Here is a 20,940-nt window from a genome sequence, read left to right on the forward strand (position 1 = left end):
GTATACTATGCAATAATTGTGTCCCCCGTGACCAATGTCTTCATATCTATATACTTGCTCGCCGGCGCGCTGTAGTACGGCGCATGGATTGCTTTGCTTCGGCTTCCTCCGACAAGGGCAGTTTGCCTTGTTCACGCAGCTTTTTCATAAAGTCCTGGCCATACTTGTATCCGAGACGGTACAGCTCGTCAAACTTGGCAAAGTCGAGTGTACCATACGCTTCAATGGGAGGTCGCATATAGATGCATCCTTCAATCTGCTTGGCGCTCTCGAGCGCATCAATGCTGGAAACGTATGCAAGACGTGCTTGGATTTCGGCCAGCGTAGGCGGGTTGGGATGCGACGAAAACGGGTTCCAGCGATTGAAAAATGCCCACATGCCCGAAAGTGAGTCGCCATACGTCTGTGGTGTGTCATCATCCACAGCACCGACGTCAATAGCAAAGATGCTCGTGACACCAAGGCCTCTCATGTGCGAGACAGTCAAGTTATCGACGTAGCCACCGTCAAGCAGCATACTGCCCTCATCGCACAGAGGTGGAAGAAGGCCAGCGAGGGACATGGAGGCGCGGATGTATCGCCATGCGTATCCACTGGTATGAAACTCGTTTCGACTCTTGGTGATGTTGGTGGTGTTGCAGTAAAACTCGAGCCAAAAGTCTTCAATCTGCGTCTTGCCAAAGGCCTTGAAGATCCCTCGATTGAACTCGTGGCCCGTGGTGTATGACGCAGACGGGTAAGTCAGGTCAAGAGCAAAACGCCATAGACTGGCCATGCGCCCAGCAAATTTCTTTGCTAGACCAAACATGGGCACAACGTCGGCATGGCGTGCGTACAATGCTCCCACAAAGGAGCCTATAGATGTACCTCCTACAATGTCGATAGGAATGCCTGCTTCTTCGATAGCCCTGATAATACCAATATGAGCAATACCACGTGCTCCACCGCCGCCCAGGACCAGGCCGATGGACTTGCCGCACAGTCGACGAGCTAGGCGATGGAAGTCGCTTTTCATCGGCGAGTCGGGAATGTAGTAGCGCTGCGCCTTCTTCGTCGTGTACTTTTGAATCTCAGTCTGCAGAATTTGCAGCTGTTGCTTCAGGGTCTGGCCAAGTTTCTTTGAAGTCGGTATCACCCTCACTTCGTTGTCTGTGAAGGCCATTTGGATGTGAAAATGGCCACCATTGATCCACATACGGTTTCTAAGCCAGGATCTTGTCAAGCCTGGCTTTGAAAATCGTTCAGCGTGTAGCAATACCAATGATTTCCATGCAGTGGACTTCATCCCAAGCATGAACCGCTCATATTCGCCAATCTCGGGCGACCCTACCGCTAAGCCAACTAGAAGGATGCTGTCAGCCTGCGCGATACAGGTCTGCGTCCAAGGCGAGTTAACACTTGTATCTGTCGTAGAGACGTTAGCGTCTGTGCAAAAGTAGGATGGTTATTACAGAAGGGTGTATGTTTCAATCGTATCAGGAAAAAATTAGAGTTAAAGAACCAGCAGCGGCGTTGCCTTTGGCTTAGGATTGCTCATCATGCGATTGACATAAAACAGAAAGAACAAAGAGGAGAATTCTTACCAGCCACGTAGACTACAAGACCGTACTTCTCTTCCAAGTCGGCCAAATATTGAGACAATCGTAGCTTTCCGATTTTGCTGAAAGCATGCTTGCCTAGATGGTTCAAAATGGCGGCTTGATTGAGCGATGTGGCACCATTCGGTGTACCCATTTGAGAGAGAGCGTTCATGAGTTGACTGGCAAAATCAACAACAGGCACACCTGCAGTGATGGGTAGAATTGCGACAGTTCGTAGATTCATGGTAGATTTGCCATGGTTTCGTATGGCGCCAGAGCCAGCGTCAGCACCGAATAGATTCATCGGATCATCCACCATCGCTCTCATACGCGCTGCAATGATTTTCGAGATCTTGATAGTGATGTTAGGATGCTCTTGTGCAAGACTGTTAAACAAGGTGCGTGGAAACTTGACAATCTCGGTGTCTCGAATCGCGTGTAAAGTTCCAGAGCGAGCGGTTTCTGTGAGCACTTCAAGCTCACCAACACTTTCGCCTTGACCATACTCGGCTTTTGCTTCGACGCCGCCACCCTTTCTCTCTTCAACTAGTCGAAGGCGACCGTTCAATACCACATAGATGGCCTCACTTTCATCACCATTGTGGAAAATGACTTGACCTGCATTGACTTGAACCCATTCCAGGGCAAAGTCAATATGCAGAATCAGACGTGGCAGGATGCTGGTCAATCGCTTTGCCATAGTGAGAAGAATGATGGGATATCTATCAATAATTCTCTCCAATGACGCGCGTGGAAGAAAACCAACATAGACATCCGTCTTTGCCACCACATCAATGTAGGAGCGATAAGACGAAACACCGCCGATATAACCAGCGATGCCACCGGGCTTCACCCATGCAACACTGCGGCGACGGCTGGCGTGTTTCTGAGTCCCCGGACGCTCGTGGCTACCGCCGCTGCTGGGCCTGTCTGGGCTCTTCGTCTCTGGTGTTTTCGGTCTGGTCTTGTGCAATATTTCTCGGGGAGGCTCTTTGCTGGCGCCAATGTCCAAGAAACCATCTACAACATAGTAGATACCAGGACTTCTTTCCCCCTGTTGAATGAGGACAGATCCTTTTGGAAAGAATACAATTTCCATCTCATTCCTCATTTCTTGCGCGAGTATATAAGCACTAGGAGTGCCGTGCAATCCCACATTGCTCGAAGTGACGGACTCAGTCTCGCCGTCGATCGAAGTCTCAAATGGGCCCATAAACCCGAATGCATTGCTCGGAAAGGCTGCTCGTGCCCGGCGTTGGTCCATGTAACCAATGCGCGGAGATGTTTCTATCGATTCCGGCTCTCTCGAAGTTGTACCACCACCATCGAGACCAAGTGTCTTGAAAATGCACTCTAGTATACAGGTCCGAAATAGGTCGTCTTCTTCGGCAAGGTCTCGTGGGTCCACGGAGATTCTTGCATGCTTTTCTGAATCAAAGGGATTGAAAGAGCGCTGTGCAAGTGGCGTTTTGGGATCCAGACCCGATGGTTTATGAACGTTGCGAGCCTGATTGATATTGGCTAAAAGGTCGCCAGGCTGGGGTCGATGCTGGTGGGGGGTAGCCTCGTGCGCTGGGCCGGCATTGCTAGACATGGACGACGTGCGTTGCTTTGATAAGGCATGCATCGCAACTTCTTTACGGAGGGTCGTACTGGAGCGTCGTTGATGGGTGATGGTCGAGTTATGCAAAGCGATACCCTTTGATTCCGCACTGTCCTTCATTCGCTCCCTCTCACGCTTGAATTTTTCTTTAAGTCGTAAGAGGGCGTCGCCTCGTAATACGTTCGGAAGTTGACAGGAGGTATATTTCAGAATATTCTTCTCTGTCTGCAGAACTTCCCCAGTCAAGCCCAGATAATTGAAGGCGTGGGCCAGAGTCACGCGATGAAAGCGAGAGAGAATAACTTGGACAATGTGGGCTGTCGCCTTTGGGTATATCTTGATGAGTCTTCGAAATGCCTGAGCGGGTATAATTGCAATTGTAGTGTCGACCGTCGCACGAGCAATAATGTCGGGATGAACAGACTGCGAGGCACGACGCTTCGGGGCCCTAGGTCTCTGCGGCGGATGGTGAATGACAGGCACGGCGTCATTGAGAGACATCGGGGGAATGCCAGATCCAGCAACTCCGAGGGCTACCTGCGCTTTGGTCTCAGGGTCGGACACGATGGCACGCCTACCAGACCTAGCGTTGAGCTCCGGTGTATTTGGCATTGATGCCGGGATGAATGGGCCGGAATCTGTGCCCTCCTGGTGCGGTGCTTCTTCCTCATCCACGATCTTGAGATTCACGTCCTCAGTGAAGAGAGACATGATTGAGAACAACGAAGACATGGGCGCACCGTTTTTGACTTCGGTAAGGAGGTGGTATTTTTGCTGACCCCTGGCCATATACTCCTCGTCCTCAGACGAGTCATGACAAGATTGATCGGCTGAAGAGTTGCCAGAATGGCGGGCGTCTTGGCCAGTCTTGACAAAAATCTCGACCAGGCCGTCAACAACAATGCAGAAGCCCTTTTCTTCCTCTAAATTGATGGTTTCACCCGCAATCAGTTTCCGGGTTTGCATGCTACGCGTCAACTCGTGGAAGACAGGTCTTTCAAGGTAACCAAAGATCTTGATGGCACTTAAGAACTCGTCCAGATAGTTTGACAGCCCGGATTTCATACCCTCCTCGTGGGTATCAGGAAAGAGGTCGATGTCTGGCTCCTTGCGTTGGGGCTCGGGTGGTAGTCGTGAATACATGTTGAGAATGCGATATCTCACAACCCAGCTAACAGCCGAAGCAATTGCTACCAGAATGAAAATACTGCAAGGTGTTAAGAAATGATGGCAAAAGACAAGGGCAGTTTGAGACATACAGTGTGGTCGCGTTCATCGTCACGGTCCAGCTAGCAGAGAGAAGAGCGTATAGCAAGCTTGGAATGGTGATGGTGACAATGCGGATGGACCAGTAGAGTGCCATGGACACGAGGTTGATTGAGGTCAGGATGATCCAGCCAAGGATGCCAAACCAACCAAAGCCAGCCTTGGGGGCCACCTCAACAGCAGAAGTGCTCATGGTGGGCATGTCGACAGTGAGACTGCCTGCCAGTGTGGCAGCAGTGGTCAAGTCGGACGCCATGGTAGGTTATGATCTCCGACGCGGTGGCAGAGCATCATGCAGGTCGGCATGCCAGTCAGCGAGAGAGCTGCGTGGCGGGAGTAGAGCTGAGGAGATTTTTGCGTGGGTAAGGGAAAATTACCTACTTAGCTCGGGGAGCTTTTGAGAACTCATCTTATTAGCAAATCCAGCCCGAGGTTTCGCCGTTTCAGCGGAAGCCCCCACCAAAAAGTTGGGCAGCTTTTGGAGGGGCACGCGCTGTAGTTCTAGGCGCTCAACTGCGTCGCCGATTCATTCTCTGTAAGCTTCCATCGAGATATCATTCTCGGACAATAGCCTCGACGAGGGAACAAGTGCTAGAATAGAAAAAGCCTCCTCATGCCTTTTGCTCAGCTTGTATTAGGCAGTCCCGGTTCGGGCAAGAGCACTTACTGCGATGGTAGTACGTCTCAGGCCCCCCCCTCGTGGCAAACATCACCAAGTGCTAACCTTTGTAACAAGTGCACCAGTTTATGGGCGCAATCGGTCGCGCATGCTCCGTCGTGAATCTCGATCCGGCTAATGACCATACCAATTACCCCTGTGCTCTCGATATTCGAACCCTCGTTAAGCTTGAAGATATTATGCGAGAAGACAGGCTCGGCCCGAACGGAGGCATTCTGTATGCTCTAGAGGAGCTAGAACACAACTATGAATGGCTAGAAGATGGCTTGAAAGAGTTTGATCAGGATTATATTTTATTTGACTGCCCTGGGCAAGTCGAGCTGTACACACATCACAACTCGCTGCGTAACATCTTCTTCAAGTTGCAAAAACGTGGCTTCCGGGTACGTTGCATAAATTCTGGCTGACCTCGCCGCGACGTAGGCTAATAATGTCCAGTTTGTTGCTGTCCACCTCTCCGACTCGATCTGTCTCAGCCAGCCCTCCCTATACGTCTCTAACGTTCTGCTTTCCCTCCGCGCCATGATTCAAATGGATATGCCGCACGTCAACGTGCTGTCCAAAATCGACAAGGTTGCTTCCTATGACGAGCTTCCCTTCAACCTCGAATACTACACAGATGTCGATGACCTCACATATTTGACACCCTATCTTGAGGCCGAGTCTCCCGTATTGCGGAGCGAGAAGTTCGGGAAACTGAATGAGGCCATCGCAAATATGATCGAAAGCTATGGGCTGGTGCGTTATGAGGTGCTGGCAGTCGAGAACAAGAAAAGCATGACGCATCTTCTGAGGGTAATAGACAGGGCCGGTGGATATGTGTTTGGTAGTGCTGAAGGTGCAAACGACACAATTTGGGCAGTGACCATGCGGAACGAAGCGTCCCTGATGGATGTTCCAGACATTCAAGAGCGATGGATAGACCAGAAAGATGAATATGACCGGATGGAACAGGAAGCGGAGGAGGAAGCTCGTCGTGAGCAGGAACAAAAGGCCATGGACATGGACATGCAGCCGCCCCAACCATCAGCACCGAGTAACCCTGAGATGGACCCGGACTTTGGGGACATGTCCGTGCCATCTGATAGTGGCATCAAAGTAGTTAGGAAGCAATGATACCCCGTCAGTCGTCGTCGCTGGCCATTTCGACATCTTCATCCTGGCATCCATCCTCTATGTGGCTGTTGACTGCATCGACAGGTAAAAATGCACTGAGCGAGCTGTCATCTTTTGCCGCTAAAATTAGAGCCCGTGCTTGGCGAATTGCTTCTTCTTCTGCTTTTCGTATCGTGCCACTGACTCGCACGACACGAAAGATACATGAGCGCCCGTCCTTAACCGGAATACGGTCCATGAGAGTCAGTGCCGCCCAAAGCATGCGATAGTGCTCCCTGTGGCATCTGAGAATGAGAGTTGATGTAGCCAGGGACATATATTTGACTGAGCTTTTATTAGACGTGATTAAACAACATGCTAAGCATGAACGTATTGACAAACCTGATAGGTTTCCACCAAGTGCTCCTAAGCCATGATCTCCAAAAAGCAGAGCGACCTCATTGCGAATGGCTTTCAACAGGAGCTGCGCGGTGAGATTTTCCACGGTGGGTTGATGTTGCACCACGAAAGATGGAACAGAAGATTTGTGCGCGATAGTAGGCTCTGGTGGGTAAAGTATATTGACAAGGAGATACCTTTCTTTTATGCGAACCATGGTGACGAGTTGAGATTCCTTCAAGACACTGCTCGGTAAGTAGTAAAGCTGATGTGTTAGAGTTCTGTATGAGCAGTACTTGTGGCCGCGCAGCGCGAACAGCGCAAGTGGGGCGGCTGGGCGGCCAGCGAATATGATTTTCGCCGCCTGATTAAATAGGCGCCTCGCTATGAATACCGAATTGAAAGTTTTCTAGTTCAAATTTATTCAACTCTCATCTGGAAAGAAGGGAGACTGACACCATCAGTTTACTGGAGCTAGATGATCTTTATTCTTTCTGGGACAGAAGGAAATAAGATACCGAAGAACAACCTCCGTCAGTGTGGCAACGTATAAGCGATTATCAAAGTGGAGCGCCTTGTGTCGGTAGGTACTGAGTAGCTCGCACTGCAACTTCGTGCCGCCCATTCAGTAGTCGTTCTAACAGTATTGAGCTCGTCTGACAGATTTCCTATAGTTCGCTATTGGGATAGTCGGGAGAGATCTCGTAATATTATCATCTCTGTCCTATCCGGAACATCTGCGGGAGTATATGACCTACTGTTGAATGAAGAACACACACGATGTACATATATAGAAATGCCACCTTTGAATTCTAATTAGTCTTCCAACTACGGGCTCCTCGCGACTCAGAGATGTGCCAATAAGTACGGCGTGGATTTTATTCGGAATCTACCTGACCTGGGTACCTGTAACTAGGGATTCAGCAGCCTCACTGAAGTGGCCAGGTGGGTCCCAGACCACCGCGATCCCCCGCCGCACTCCGACCTCTCTAACTAAAGCAGTTAACGCCTTGCCTCAACAAAAAGTCTATTCGAGAATTCAAGACATCTTGACGAGGCATCCATCGAGTGTGGAGTGATCAAAAGCAATTCAATCTCACAGTATGGAGGCTTCACTGACTGCGGCTATCCTAATCGTGTCCACCACCGCGGCGTTAGACCCGTCAACTGATGCCTCCGCCGCCGTCCTCCGGGAGGTTTTTGCCTTTGACGGTGCCGGGAAATGGACCATAACGGACCAAAAAAACGTATCTGACAGCGTGATTGATATCCAGAAGCAAATCATGCAATGGACAGATGGTCCCGAGGCGCCAAATTTTATTCTCACCACAGGAGGCACCGGATTTGCTGTCTCTGATTCTACCCCGGAGGTACGAGCTATGACTCCCATCAAGTAAGATCTTGTCTGCTGATTAACATGATCAGGCAGTTGCAGTTTTGCTTCACAAGCAAGCGCCCGGTCTAGTTCATGCTATGCTGTCTACATCACTGGCTGTCACCCCTTGTAAGTCTACTGTTACCGTCAGGTCAGGCACAGCTTCTTCTTGCTAACACTCTGCAGTTGCTATGATGTCTCGACCTGTTGCAGGTGTGAGAAACAAAACCGTTATTGTAACGCTGCCGGGATCGCCAAAAGGAGCCAAGGAGAATCTGCAGGCAATTATCAAAACCTTGCCACATGCCTGTCTTCAAGCTGCTGGCGCCAATTCAAGACAGTTGCATTCCGGCGGCACAAAGCAGTTGGAAAAAGAAGCCGGCATCATTGAAAATGAGCATTCTCATACTCATGACCATTCTCATCATCACGAGAATCATCCTCATGGGCACGATCATAGCCACAGTCACAGTCACAGTCACAGTCATGGACATGGGCATGGCAATCTCGTTCGTCACACGAAGCCAGGTTCTAACCAACTTTCTAATGACCCATCTCTCGGGCCAACACGCCGTCATCGGGAGTCACCGTATCCTATGGTTTCCGTCGATGATGCACTTGCCATGATTGATCAATTTACACCCCAGCCAGAGACTTTGCACTCCAAAGTTGATCAGTCGATTGTCGGCTCCGTAATAGCTGAAGATGTAAAGGCACGAGAAAACGTCCCTGCCTTTAGGGCCAGTATTGTTGATGGCTATGCAGTTGTTGCCCCGGCAGATGGCAATTTGAAAGGGGTATTTCCTGTCGTCGGCGTTTTGCACGCCGCACCAGGAGAAACCGGCGCTCTCAAGGAGGGCGAAATTGCAAGAATCACAACGGGAGCACCGTTGCCTCCAGGGGCGACTTCCGTTATCATGGTCGAAGACACTATCTTGAAGAGTATGACTGATGATGGAAAGGAAGAAAAGGAAGTAGAAATCCAAGCTGAAGGCGTTAAAGAAGGCGAAAATGTTCGTGAGGTTGGTAGCGATGTCAAACAAGGCACTACCATCTTGAGCAAGGGAGAGCAGATCTCTGGCGTTGGCGGCGAAATCGGCCTTTTGGCCTCTGTCGGAGTGGCTGATGCTACTGTCTACAAAAAGCCCGTCATCGGTATTTTATCTACAGGCGATGAGATTATCGAGTACAACCGGCCCAGTGCACTGCAACTTGGCGAAGTGCGCGATACGAACCGCATCACGCTGATCTCGGCAGCAAAAGAATGGGGTTATGATATTGTTGATTTGGGCATTGCGAAAGACAAGTCAAACTCCCTCGAAGAGACTTTGCGCTCCGGTCTGCGACAGGCCGACATGTTGATTACCACGGGTGGAGTTTCCATGGGTGAGCTTGATCTTCTTAAGCCGACTATTGAGCGTTCTCTTGGAGGAACCATCCATTTTGGCCGCGTTGCGATGAAACCTGGCAAGCCAACTACATTTGCGACCGTTCCGGTCAAAGACAATGCCGGCAAACGCCTGTCTAAAGTGATCTTCTCACTCCCTGGAAATCCCGCTTCGGCGCTGGTAACCTTCCATCTCTTCGTTCTCCCGTCACTCCACAAGCAGTCTGGTATTTATCCAGTGGGCCTTCCCAAAGTGCCCGTGGTTTTGGGCCACGATTTCCCCATGGACCCTCGCCCGGAATATCATCGCGCTGTACTTACTGTTGGGCCGGATGGCCAGCTCATAGCGAATAGCACTGGTGGACAGAGAAGCTCGAGAGTGGGCAGCCTGCGGTCTGCAAACGCCTTAATATGTATGCCAAGTGGTAAAGGCAAAATGGAGAAGGGTGCCAAGGGTCATGCCCTCCTGATGAGTGCAGTTAGGAGCTCATAGAATATCTCTAAGCCGCTGCACTTGAGAGCAGAGTACAAAGCAACCACAGCGAGTAGATGCGCGACTAAGACTGGAACGATTATCTTCTCATAGTTTATTGATCTTTGCGCTGATGTACATGTCGGCTAACCCAGGGATATAATATTACACCCGGGAAGCGTAGTCTTCCCTGACCGATCTTTCCTAACGCCAGACCACGCGTGTTAGTCTAATGCATATATTTTCTCCACTCATTATTGCTACTTGGACAGCATGTGAACAAATTCGATGTGCTGAATCACTACCCGGATCCTGCCTCTTCAGACATTCTTGCCAAGTTGAGGGGCCTTTTGCGCGACAAGAAGGCCAATGATGAGACCGAAGAGACCGAGGACAGAGCTGAAAATCTCGACGACAAGAATTTTGACGAAGCTATATAATCTGTTAGCATACGAACTCCGCCATGGCATATCCATTTGGGTGATCCATACAGTGTAGCATCGGCAGCATCGGCGAGAGCTGCACCACTGCCGTTGATTCCAACAGCAACACCGCAGACGAGATTGCACAGGCCGACAGTGAGACCAGCCCAGAAGACAGCAAAGCCAGTGTAGTAAGTATCGGCGGAGTATAGGTTAGGGCCGGAGACCTCGTCGATCTTGGAGGAAAAGACAATGGCCATGATGACACCGTAAATGGCGACGACTTCGCAGAAAATGATCGAGATCAGGTTCTTGGTTCGGATTCGAGGGGCCTTCACGGCCGCGCCGAGAATGGAAGAGCCGGTGATGAAAATACCCCTATATACACCAATGCTTTAGTAAATTGTAGTTCCCAAGGCAAGTTGAAGCATGCTAGATATCGCGGGGGGAGGGCAACGCACCAAGCCGCGCCAGCTACCGACAGGCCGATGCAGAGGGCAATGCCAAGGTCAGCCCATGTGAAGGGCGAAACGGATTCGAGGAAAGCTCCGACGTTGAAAGATTCACCACTGCCGGTAAAAAGCATATCTAGGCGACGACGTCAGCGGTGATGAGCACGACCCGGGGTCTGGACTTTAGTGCTCAGTCCATCAAAGCGAAAGTCATACATAATCCCACAACGGTCAGAAACGACCCTATGCCGCCTAGTCCATAGTAGAGACTCATCGCGCCGGCTTGGTTGGTGTTGGAGTGTGACGACAAGGGCGTTGCGTCGTTGTAGAGGGCATTGGCTTGCAAGCTGTCGGAGCTCTAAGTCGAGTCAATCTGGCGCGACGCCAGTATGGCCGCTCAGACAACCATCATTCTGGCAAGGCACCCACTAAACATTGGTCGACGTCACATGACGAGGGAGGCCGCAGCGCTTTGGGCGTGCGCCATGCGTGCAAGGGCCTTAGTCAGCAGGCGACTTCACCATCTCCATCTGTGCTAGGCATCGCTATGACTTACTGCTTGCACCTCTATCTTAACAGCCTATTTACGAAACAGGCTGATCTCACCAAAGGGAAATAAGATCAGCAAACGAAATTCAGCGTCATGGCAAGCGGTTCACAGTCATTCTACGAGCTCTATCGGCGGAGCAGGTACGGAGGTCACCTCCCTGCGGCGGGTGGAACTCTGGCTAACCAGCCTTTTGCAGCATCGGCCTCGCGCTGACGGATACGCTGGACGACCTTATTAGCGAGTCTCGAATTCATCCACAGCTGGCCATGAAAATTCTGGGGAACTTTGACCAGGCCATCACGGAAGCACTCCAGAAGAACGTTCGGAGCCGTCTACAGTTCAAGGTGAATAGCCGAGGAGCTTCCCCAGGAGTGCCTCTCCGGTGGAGAGGAGTTAGTCTGCGAGTTTTGCTAACGAGCCGCGTTTGCCTTTTCCATGTAATAGGGAAGTCTCGATACGTATCGACTTTGCGACGAGGTGTGGACATTCCTCATCAAGAATGTCACCTTCAAAATGGACAACGGCAGCCAGACTGTGCAGGCCGACAAGGTCAAGATTGTTAGCTGTAATGCTAAGCGACCGGGAGAGGGTCCCTGAATTCCTGACAATGGTGACATTTTCGTCTGTACTGCCCGATTCATAAGCTTCGGCTTTTTTTGCATCTTATCCGGCGTTTTATTGGTTTATTCCTTTCTTCATTGGCAACGAAACTTGGGAGGTTGGCGCAACAGTTACGGTTTAGAGTGTCCCAGCAAGTAGCAAGACGGGTGCCGTTGGGACGCGCGGGTATGATATCAGTAGAAACAATTTTGCCTTTTCGTGAAGCTTAAAAAGATCAAGGAATTAATGCAAGATACGATACACATTTAAGTCAAGTCGATTGCGTCCGTAGTAAATCTGTTTGCTTTAGATTGGACGTTGGCAGTGGGTTGGGACAAGAACCCCCCCCGCTGAGGCCACTAGCCAATCCACAGAAAACTCCCCGGCGCATCCATTGACGTTGCCGGCCCCTATTATCCCGCGTCATTCCTTGGCGAAAACGAGTAGACTATCGAGTACTTATATCTTGGTCGCCTCTCTAAACTTAAAATCCCCGGCAATGGTCCGACAACGTCGTAAACTTGCTCCAGACACGATCGCGTCTGAGAAGCCAACAGCTGCGCGCGCAGAGCCCAGGATGACGGGGGCACGAGCCGCCACTGAAGAGCCCGCCACGGCTGTACAATGGAGCACACGAACACAATGGATCTTCTTTGCGATTGCTAGTGGCGTCTGCGCGGCCTTTAATGGCGCCTTTGCCAAACTGTAAGTCCAAGCCTCTGAGCGTGGTGAAGCTGGCAAATGTTCGACATGTCGGTTGCTGTCCCATCATCGTTCCAGTCTCTCACTCTTGCTCACTTCGCACGTCTACTCACACCTCGCAGCACAACAACAGAACTGACAACAAGACTCTCAAATGGCATATCGAATCTTGTGGGGCTGTCGGAATACGAAAATATCGTTGAATATGCTGTGCGGGCTGTAAGTGCCGGCGCTATGAAGACGGGATATCGCTAACCACAACACGTATTCTTACCCACGCAGATGTTTTTTGTCCTGAACCTTGTGTTCAACGGCGTAGTAAGTCCCATGGCTCTTGTTCAAAGCCCCAGCGTATTAATCACATTCCACCCCAGATGTGGTCCCTATTTACGACAGCCTTGGCCAGAGGCACATCGGCCACGCAAGTCTCCATCATGAATACCTCCACAAATTTCATCGTCACCGCGTTGCTGGGCATCGCCGTCTTCTCTGAGAGGCTGCCGCCGCTCTGGTGGGCCGGTGCGTCTCTTCTCGTGGTTGGCAATGTCATCGCCGGACGCAAGAACGACGGCGAGGAATCCGTTTCTGCTAGCGCTACCTTGGAAGCAGAGCCGCTCATTGTTCAAAGCGGACTTGATGCGGCCGAGGAGGCGGAAGAAGCCGCGTACAAGGATGCAGACGATTTGGATATTCCAGACTTGCCAGTACAATAACCGGACCTTTACATATTCTAGATCGGATAGTAATTCATTACGAGCGTCTTATTAAAGTCTCATTCACTCATATTTGATACAGCTGATATGCGTAACTTTATGATCGTCGCCTTTCCATTTCTAAACCCTCATCGCCAATGTCCTCATCGCCGTCTAGGATGGCACCGCCTCGATTCCTTGTTCTCTCTTCGTCGAATTGTCCGCTAAGGCGGATCCTGCCCCCCGAAACGCTCCATATGCGATCAGATATCCAAGTGCTGGCACGCCGAATGACACCCCATAACTGCTCTTGCCCTTCTATAATGTGCTGGTCATCCCTTGGGTTTTCCTCGGCCTCTACTTTGAACTGGTATTTGAGACAGTCTTTGACCGTGACCAACCCAGTCAGCTTGCCGCGATATTCAATCAAAATAACACGGGGCCCAATCTTGCGGAACAACTCCATGACTGTTTCGAGCGGGAGTCGTGGATGAGCGGTGACAGGTGCGGCATCAACGTAACGGCCGAAGTCTAGATGCGTGGATGATATTGGCTCCGTGTTAGCAGTGACGGTTGCAGGAAGTGAGGTCGGTGAATTGACTGGAGGCGGTGGTGTAAAGGTGCATCGCGCAGACGGACTCAGAGGCCGCTCGCGGCGCATACGGTCGATAGCGTATCGCAGCTCCGTACGACCAATGTAACCAACCAAATTCTTGGTATTGGTATCAGTGATGATTGGGAACCCTTGATAGTTATCATCGATCAAGAGCTGCTCAACCTCACTCAGTGTTAAGCCGCTTGCAGGAAGCGAAACAACCGAAGAGCGCATGACCTGTGAAACTGGCACACCAAAATTGTGGTCTTCCTTGTTATCCAAAAATGGAAATCCGTTGAACCAAATCATGCGATCAGCGATCCCACCTTTACCAAACAGCTCGCTAACGGCTTTTGTGACACCAACCACAATCATGGTGGGCAAGATGTAGGTGAGAGCGCCGGTAAGCTCAAACATAATCACCACGACTGAGACGGTGATGTGCATAATGCCGCTCAGCGCAGCAGCCGCGCCCAGGAATGCATATGTGCCTGGTGTGATGCAAGGCTCGTCAGGCTTGCAAGCTGCGAAGAAAACGCTAGTCGGGTTTGCTTCGTAAATTGCTTGAACGATGATACCGACTGTTCGGCCAAAAGACGCGCCGATAGCCATTGAAGGGACAAAGATGCCGGCAGGCACCTTGCAGCCGTACGAAATAATGACGAGAAATATTCGCAAAACAGTAGCCAGCACGAGTGACATGATATTCCAGAGCCGCTTATCCGCATCGCAGAGGCCCTGATAGTCTTCCCCTCCTTCGCATTCGAGGAAGAGGATTTCCATGCTCTCCGTCATATCAATGCGCAGGAACACGTTGGGATAAGCAATAATAGCAGTTCCAGCAGCTAGCAAAGTAGCTTCCAGAATCGCATAATTGCCGAGGTACTTCTTTCTGAATGCTTGCGCGCGTAGATTCCACTTAATGACAAATGCGCCGTACAGGCCTCCGAATATACCAATAATGATGTAGAAGAAAATTTCGAAGAAGTGCCAGTCGCGGTCATATTTAACCTGGAACATGACGAGCTGTCCGGTTCGGAACGGGTTCATTGCCGAGAGAACAGCGGTAGCAACGAGGGCGCAAAAGTAGCTGCGCCACAAGGTCTTGAGAGGAAAGTAGCTGGACATTTCCTCGAGAGAGAATAGTACACCTCCGATAGGGCTGCCAAAGGCGACGGCCACACCCGCAGCAGCGCAGGCGCTGAGGATCTCTCTCGTCTTGGAGGCATTATTCCTGTATTTCCGAAACAGTCGCGAGATGACGTTGCCAGTGCATACTGCATAGTGCACACTGGGACCTTCCTTTCCAACCGAAAGCCCAGAGGCAATGGCCAGTGGCAAGCAGATAGATTTGATAACGAGTGTCCAAAACCCGAGGAAGCCTTTCATAACGAAGCCTGCGATGATGCATTTGATCTCCGAAATGCCCGAGCCAGCTGCATACGGCGCAAAGGATCGCACCAAAGCAGCAGAAACAAAGGCGAACATAGTCTATACTTGTTAGCGGCGCACTGTTGACGCTATAAAACTCGACCGAACATACCCCGAACGCCAGGTATATAAAGTAGTTGAAAGGTCCGAAGCCGGTCCATCTGTGCCATTGGTCGCAGCCTACGCAGGGTTAGCACCAAAAGATGCGCAGGTCCGTCTGCTCCGAGATGCCATACCGTTATCTTCGCCCCAGCAGCAAAAGTTTTCGTTGAGATAAAATGCGGTCGTGCAGTATCCAAGTTTAATGTCGGCTAGCCATTCGGTGATGATGTTCAAGAATGCCGCATTCAGCCCAATGGCCGCACCGATAATCGTGACGACAATCCATCCTTGCGCAGCGTCATATGACCGCGACAGCCGATAGCGCCAAGTCGTCTGTCCCTGTGCGTATAGGCCGGCTGCGCGTCGTTGTTTCGTTTTTCGTCTTGCTTGCTCACGAGCAGCGTCCTGTACCCAGTCTATCGTTGTGAAGTCTTCGTATCGCTTGATTTCGGCAAGTTCGTCGGCGATTTGCGCCTGCGCGGGTACGGTGGCACTTATGGCCTCGCCCGATTCAGCATGCGACACTGCAAAGGAGATCCTGGAGCTGATCGACGACCGCCGCCCAGGCTGCGGCCGGAATGAGGTTGTCGGGGATGTCATCTTCTCGACAGCTCGACCATTGTTGCGGGGCTATTTTCCACGAAAAAAGTAGTTGGGCGTGGATTGAATGGATAGGAAGTTCGTTTCTGTTGCACTATCGTACGCGCCGCACTTTGCGCCGTATCTGCAGTAAGTTGTGACTGGTAAGTTGCGTGGCTGGGACAACTGGACTGACGTAGCTTGTAACCACCTTAGTAGGTAGAAGTAGTCGAAGGTCGCGCAATACAGGGGCTTCTAGCGAGATGGCGGTTGCTGCTCCGCACCACCAGAAGGACCCACGCGCGCCAGTGCTGGGTGGGTGGTTATCTGGTACGCGTAAAGTACCAGATGCTGGCTTCGGCTCTGTCGCGAGAGATCGCGTCAACCAACTTCTCATCAGCCTCGGACTGTTCCCCCGCGCAGACTTACGGCTATTGCTTATTCGTCCTCCTGTCAGACAGAATATACTCTGCCATTTTCATTTCAGCACGATATACAGCGGTGCAGCCCGGACGACGGTTGTCTGTTTTCGACACGCCACATCACATTCATTCATCATGCCTTACAATACGACAGCTATTCCGCCTCGAAAGGAGCCTACTGGACAAACTCAGCTTCCTTGTTAGATCTCATCGGGAATGACAAAAAAAATTCCCAGTCGCTAATTTCCTCTAGTATCTCGGGTCAAAAAGATTATCGGCCAAGACCCCGAGGTAGCCATGTGCTCCAACAACGCCGCTTTTGTCATCACGTTGGCTGCAGTATGCCTATTACCGCAATTATGGACGCCGATATATCGACACACTCTCTAACATTTGCTAGGAAATGTTTATCCAACATATTGCCAGCGAGGCGCATACTCAAGCCAAATTAGACAGAAAGCCGCGTAAGAATGTCCAGTACAAAGATGTTGGTAAGTTGCAACTGGACAACCTTGGTCGCATCTTGATGTACAGCTGACATCTCCTGTCTTTTCTAGCCAATGCAGTCTCGCATCAGGACAGTCTCGAATTTCTGGAAGATACAGTTCCCAAGACGGTGCCTTTTAAGAAGGCCATGGCTGCGGCAAACGCTACTCAAGCCCGCCTTCGGGGTGAAAATGTCACCTCGGAAGAAGGGCTTCAGTCTACGCAAGAGCACGCAAACGGGAACGGCGGCGTTTTCGTTAATGGTGATAGGGCTACATTTAGCGTCCCTCTACGATCAGAGGACAAGTACGACCCGAACGACCAACTGGAGCTTGAGATGAGGCAGGCAGCAGAGCCTAGGAATCACGGGGTGAGAATGGGTGGTCAGTAGCGAGACGCTTGGAATTAGTCAATGTATGTACTCCAATCGTGGAATCATGGGTGGAAAACAGGGAGTATTCATTTATTTCTACTCCCTGAACACAGGCTCCCTGACCACGGGAAGCAGCAGAAATCCAATAACACCACAGGTTGTAGCTTTTGCCTGACCGAACCAAATGCATGTGGAACCCTGAAGTAAACAAAACCATCAAGTGAGCAAACCAAGTTACGCCGTCTTACTCCTCCATAGGATCCCCGAGAACGCCAGCCGGCAGCCGCCCTTCATTCAACTCCTTCTCTAGCGCGATAATCTCTTGCAAGCTCGTTGCCTTCTTGATCCGCTCCTGAAGTCTCTTCTTCTCTTCATCCGTCAATTTTATTCTCGATAGCCTCGAACGTGGCTCTGAATCGCCGGCGGTCGGTGCGTCAAACGTTGTTGTCTTTTTACCCATGATCTATGCATCGACAGATGTTAGAAACTGCACGCCATGTCATCTCAAAGGACGGCTCACCTTGGCAGCGAGTGCAGTCGGCTCCTCTTCTGTACCAAACAGCTCGCGCCCGTTTTCCCGCTCCGCTTCCTTTACCTTCTGGTAGTCGAGGAAGCGTACGGATGGGCATTTCCAAACGACCCAGTAGCGATAATTCTGTAGACGGTGGTTAGACGCACTCCAACAGCATCGTCACAACGATAATGCTATGCATACCTCTCTTTTGGTAACAGGGTTGTCAACCAGTACGAGATGTGTCAGACGGGTCATCTTCCCCAAAATATCTAGGTCTGCTAGCTCTGCAACATTGTTGGATGCAAGAACTAGGTTCTTCAGGTTTGGGATGGACGTCGCAATGGTTGGCTGGATGCTAGCGACCCGGTTGCGTGCTAGCAGCAGCGTCGTTATTCGTGGCGATAGGGGGAAATTGCCGAGAACTTGAATATCGTTATCGGTGAAGTCGATGGAGTCATGAGGCTACAAAAGCAACATAATCAGCGAGGTAGCACTCAGTGGTAAACGTGAACGGCAGACTCACCCCGGCGGCACCCAGGTTCTCAATGGCTGGAATGCGGTGTCCTGCAAATGCCAAAATAACGAATGAATATACTCTGTTCTCTGGGCTATCAAGTCATGTAGTATCTGCTCTTTTCAAACGCACCTCGAAGGTCAAGCTCTCGCTCCTTGAGAGGGTTGAGGTAGGAAAGGGAATCCCGAATGAGGTCTGCTGTAAGCCTCATCGTGGTTGTTTTTTACCGTCTGTTCTGCTGTAAGAAAGTCCGAGTATCGATGGGCCTCGTTTGGCCGTCTCGCTGCAGGGAGGGGGAGCTTTTGCTGCGGTGCGCGCGTCGTGGCTGAGATTTTCGAGGTCGTTCAAATCCGCAAGGCTGAGCAAAGCTTTGGTACTGGCGTCGAAAACTTTGGCGGGGCAAGCCACGGGTTGATCGCGTCGGCAATTTTACACAGCAAAGTAAGCACCCAGGTACCCTCCGATTCTACTGACTTGTATAATTTCTGGAGCAAAGAGGCCATATAAGTATCATTCCAGTATGAATTGTAAAAAGCCATCATTCCTCCACATGACTGCGATCGACCTATCGTCTGTCTCTATCGGGTCACGTGACTGTACACAATTGAAGCTTGTGGTGACATTTAGTTCGCTGCTGCTGGGAGAGAAACAAGATAAAAGACTAGTGATGTTTCTCTAGGCAGAAAGGCCCCGGGTACTTCAATCGATTTGAATAGATACAGCATGTTGTTTGTTTGACATCAGCGTACCTGCATTTGACTCTGGCTGTTGGTTTAGTAAAAGATAGGAGCGGAAGCCATCCACCTGTTGAGCTGATGATCAACTTATTCAGCCATTGAAAAAAGTACTAGATGCTTTGTTCCTCCTTCGTTTCTTTTCTAACGAGGACCTATATTTACATTTTCATCTTTGTGACGCAGAGTGTTCCCGCCCACGGAGGCAGCCCATTTTAGGGACGCAAATCTATCCGAATTATTTTGTGCCAAAAGCAACCGCCCACAAACTCCGTCCATTAATCAAAATACAATGCTTGGTGGTATAGCGCCTGTTATCCGCGGGAAATTTGTGTAGACTGCGTGACCTTGATTTGGCCAGATGGCAGCTCATCCTCATGCATACCTTCGCTGTGGCCCGCATTTGACACTTCTGTTAAAGTCTTCCCCTTGTGAGCATGCATGACATCTAGCTCCCATCGCAGGTTCTCCTCGCTTTCTGATAGTTGTCTAAAGCCAGCGGGAGCTTTAGAATTCTTGCTCATACTGAGCGATGAGGTACAGATGGAGTTTTGGGTATGGGACGAGACTTTGCGATGTGATAACCTCCCCCTTGACGTTCGTCCCGCCGAACCTCGAGAACCGCGCCCAAATGAGTTAGACCATGACTCGACGGTTCGGTCAATTGCAGGTCGGAGCAGGGGTGCTGTCGCAACGAGAATGGCCACGCCGGATTGTACCAGGCCGATGATGGAGATTGAAACGAAGTTGTAAGTCATATCGGAAAAGTCGAGGGTGAAGACGCTGTACAATCGAACCACAGTAAAGGCAATGGTTCTAATCTTATGTTAGCTGCGTTCGGTATCGATGGCGCTCGCGGACAAGCACTTACAGTAGGCCAGCGCCGAACATACAGACAACAGCGATCTTGTAGGTTCTTCTCATTTTGAGGCCCCATAGCATCTTGACAGGGAGCGCGATAATCAATATATCGGTGACAATATCGACAATGCTAACAGCAGAAAACAAAACGGTTTGGTTGCCGCATGACCCTCGAGCGTTCGGATCCCAGTTCAGTGTAATTGGGCGACAGATAAGAATGCCCGTCAGAATGGTTTGCATCATCCAGCCAAAGTTGAGAACCATCAGGCAGTATGGGATCCAGATGTGGGAAACTTCGAAGAAGATGCGCTTTATCATCCATGTGATGCTCATTTTCGTACATCCAAGAGTCAGCGCGTACAGCACTTGAGCGGCGAATGTAGTTTGAGAGAACCGCATCAGGTAATCACCCCCCGTCAGTTGCGGAAGGTGGTTACCCGCGCCACCGAGGATCACCACTACTGATCTATTAGCAGCTAAGCCGGATAGTTCATTCCTTCATGTTCAACGTACTGCACATGTAGTTTATTCCGAGGCCCCAGAAGAAAAGCTAGCGAAAGCTCATGTCAGCGAAAGCCGGGTGTGGTGCAATCAGCTACTTCGACGTACGACTGCAAGGTAACATAACAGGTCTTCGATAAGCAACGCTGAAACGCCTCTTATTTTCCTAGTCCAAACCCGCAAAATCGTCCACAGTGTCGCAACAACTGGCATTATGACGGCTGTAGCGATGAGACCAGCGCCGGCGGATGTGATGGGCGGGTGGCGCTGTGTTATCACAGGACCATATGGGGTAACGGCGACCATGGCGAAAGAAGATCGAGGTGCCACAGCGGGAGTCGATCAAGGTGTGGTGTAATGTTTATTCCGCCCGGCAATCTATAATGACCGTTTCCGTCGTCGGGCGGGCTTTGGCTCAGCGCTGCTGAGCCATCGCAACTGCAAGATGTTTGTTGAATTACAACTCTCGATCTGGGCCGGGGTGGGAAACCACGAAAGGGCTGTGGGCGGGCGCCGAAGAATATATATGGAACCAGCCAAAGGATAGTAGGGGA

General features: G+C 50.8%; 10 protein-coding genes across 10 annotated transcripts; 5 read left to right on the top strand and 5 right to left on the bottom strand.

Moving 5' to 3' along the window:
* Positions 1–46: 46 nt before the first annotated feature.
* On the bottom strand, positions 47–4,705 carry V2A60_003352 (lysophospholipase; the record flags this gene model as incomplete). Its single annotated transcript, XM_083254688.1, has 3 exons — positions 47–1,404; positions 1,584–4,390; positions 4,443–4,705. The coding sequence occupies 3 exons, from the start codon at positions 4,703–4,705 to the stop codon at positions 47–49; spliced, it is 4,428 nt and encodes a 1,475-aa protein (XP_083110814.1).
* A 357-nt stretch (positions 4,706–5,062) lies between these two features.
* Positions 5,063–6,244, top strand: V2A60_003353 (GTPase GPN2; the record flags this gene model as incomplete). Its single annotated transcript, XM_083254689.1, has 3 exons — positions 5,063–5,126; positions 5,186–5,511; positions 5,567–6,244. The coding sequence occupies 3 exons, from the start codon at positions 5,063–5,065 to the stop codon at positions 6,242–6,244; spliced, it is 1,068 nt and encodes a 355-aa protein (XP_083110815.1).
* A 1,481-nt stretch (positions 6,245–7,725) lies between these two features.
* On the top strand, positions 7,726–9,877 carry V2A60_003354 (uncharacterized protein; the record flags this gene model as incomplete). The annotated part of the gene is made up of 3 exons (XM_083254690.1): positions 7,726–7,992; positions 8,048–8,126; positions 8,184–9,877. The coding sequence occupies 3 exons, from the start codon at positions 7,726–7,728 to the stop codon at positions 9,875–9,877; spliced, it is 2,040 nt and encodes a 679-aa protein (XP_083110816.1).
* Positions 9,878–10,176: 299 nt separating this feature from the next.
* V2A60_003355 (H(+)-transporting V0 sector ATPase subunit c'') lies at positions 10,177–11,004 on the bottom strand (the record flags this gene model as incomplete). The annotated part of the gene is made up of 4 exons (XM_083254691.1): positions 10,177–10,288; positions 10,348–10,656; positions 10,740–10,866; positions 10,947–11,004. 4 exons carry the CDS (start codon positions 11,002–11,004, stop codon positions 10,177–10,179), a joined length of 606 nt encoding a protein of 201 aa, XP_083110817.1.
* Positions 11,005–11,373: 369 nt separating this feature from the next.
* On the top strand, positions 11,374–11,877 carry V2A60_003356 (transcription initiation factor IIA subunit gamma; the record flags this gene model as incomplete). Its single annotated transcript, XM_083254692.1, has 3 exons — positions 11,374–11,420; positions 11,477–11,624; positions 11,725–11,877. The coding sequence occupies 3 exons, from the start codon at positions 11,374–11,376 to the stop codon at positions 11,875–11,877; spliced, it is 348 nt and encodes a 115-aa protein (XP_083110818.1).
* Positions 11,878–12,379: 502 nt separating this feature from the next.
* On the top strand, positions 12,380–13,295 carry V2A60_003357 (uncharacterized protein; the record flags this gene model as incomplete). Its single annotated transcript, XM_083254693.1, has 4 exons — positions 12,380–12,585; positions 12,705–12,801; positions 12,865–12,900; positions 12,957–13,295. 4 exons carry the CDS (start codon positions 12,380–12,382, stop codon positions 13,293–13,295), a joined length of 678 nt encoding a protein of 225 aa, XP_083110819.1.
* A 97-nt stretch (positions 13,296–13,392) lies between these two features.
* On the bottom strand, positions 13,393–16,002 carry V2A60_003358 (chloride channel; the record flags this gene model as incomplete). Its single annotated transcript, XM_083254694.1, has 3 exons — positions 13,393–15,360; positions 15,413–15,480; positions 15,537–16,002. The coding sequence occupies 3 exons, from the start codon at positions 16,000–16,002 to the stop codon at positions 13,393–13,395; spliced, it is 2,502 nt and encodes an 833-aa protein (XP_083110820.1).
* A 536-nt stretch (positions 16,003–16,538) lies between these two features.
* On the top strand, positions 16,539–17,280 carry V2A60_003359 (histone-fold-containing protein; the record flags this gene model as incomplete). Its single annotated transcript, XM_083254695.1, has 4 exons — positions 16,539–16,602; positions 16,657–16,742; positions 16,804–16,894; positions 16,961–17,280. The coding sequence occupies 4 exons, from the start codon at positions 16,539–16,541 to the stop codon at positions 17,278–17,280; spliced, it is 561 nt and encodes a 186-aa protein (XP_083110821.1).
* Positions 17,281–17,506: 226 nt separating this feature from the next.
* V2A60_003360 (U2 snRNP complex subunit LEA1) lies at positions 17,507–18,501 on the bottom strand (the record flags this gene model as incomplete). Its single annotated transcript, XM_083254696.1, has 5 exons — positions 17,507–17,725; positions 17,783–17,917; positions 17,978–18,238; positions 18,300–18,340; positions 18,423–18,501. 5 exons carry the CDS (start codon positions 18,499–18,501, stop codon positions 17,507–17,509), a joined length of 735 nt encoding a protein of 244 aa, XP_083110822.1.
* An 837-nt stretch (positions 18,502–19,338) lies between these two features.
* V2A60_003361 (uncharacterized protein) lies at positions 19,339–20,692 on the bottom strand (the record flags this gene model as incomplete). Its single annotated transcript, XM_083254697.1, has 4 exons — positions 19,339–19,840; positions 19,896–20,343; positions 20,399–20,435; positions 20,495–20,692. The coding sequence occupies 4 exons, from the start codon at positions 20,690–20,692 to the stop codon at positions 19,339–19,341; spliced, it is 1,185 nt and encodes a 394-aa protein (XP_083110823.1).
* Between the last annotated feature and the right edge of the window lie 248 nt (positions 20,693–20,940).

This window comes from Cordyceps javanica, chromosome 2 (assembly GCF_051103115.1).
Source record: "Cordyceps javanica chromosome 2, complete sequence".
Classification (NCBI taxonomy): Eukaryota; Fungi; Ascomycota; class Sordariomycetes; order Hypocreales; family Cordycipitaceae; genus Cordyceps; species Cordyceps javanica.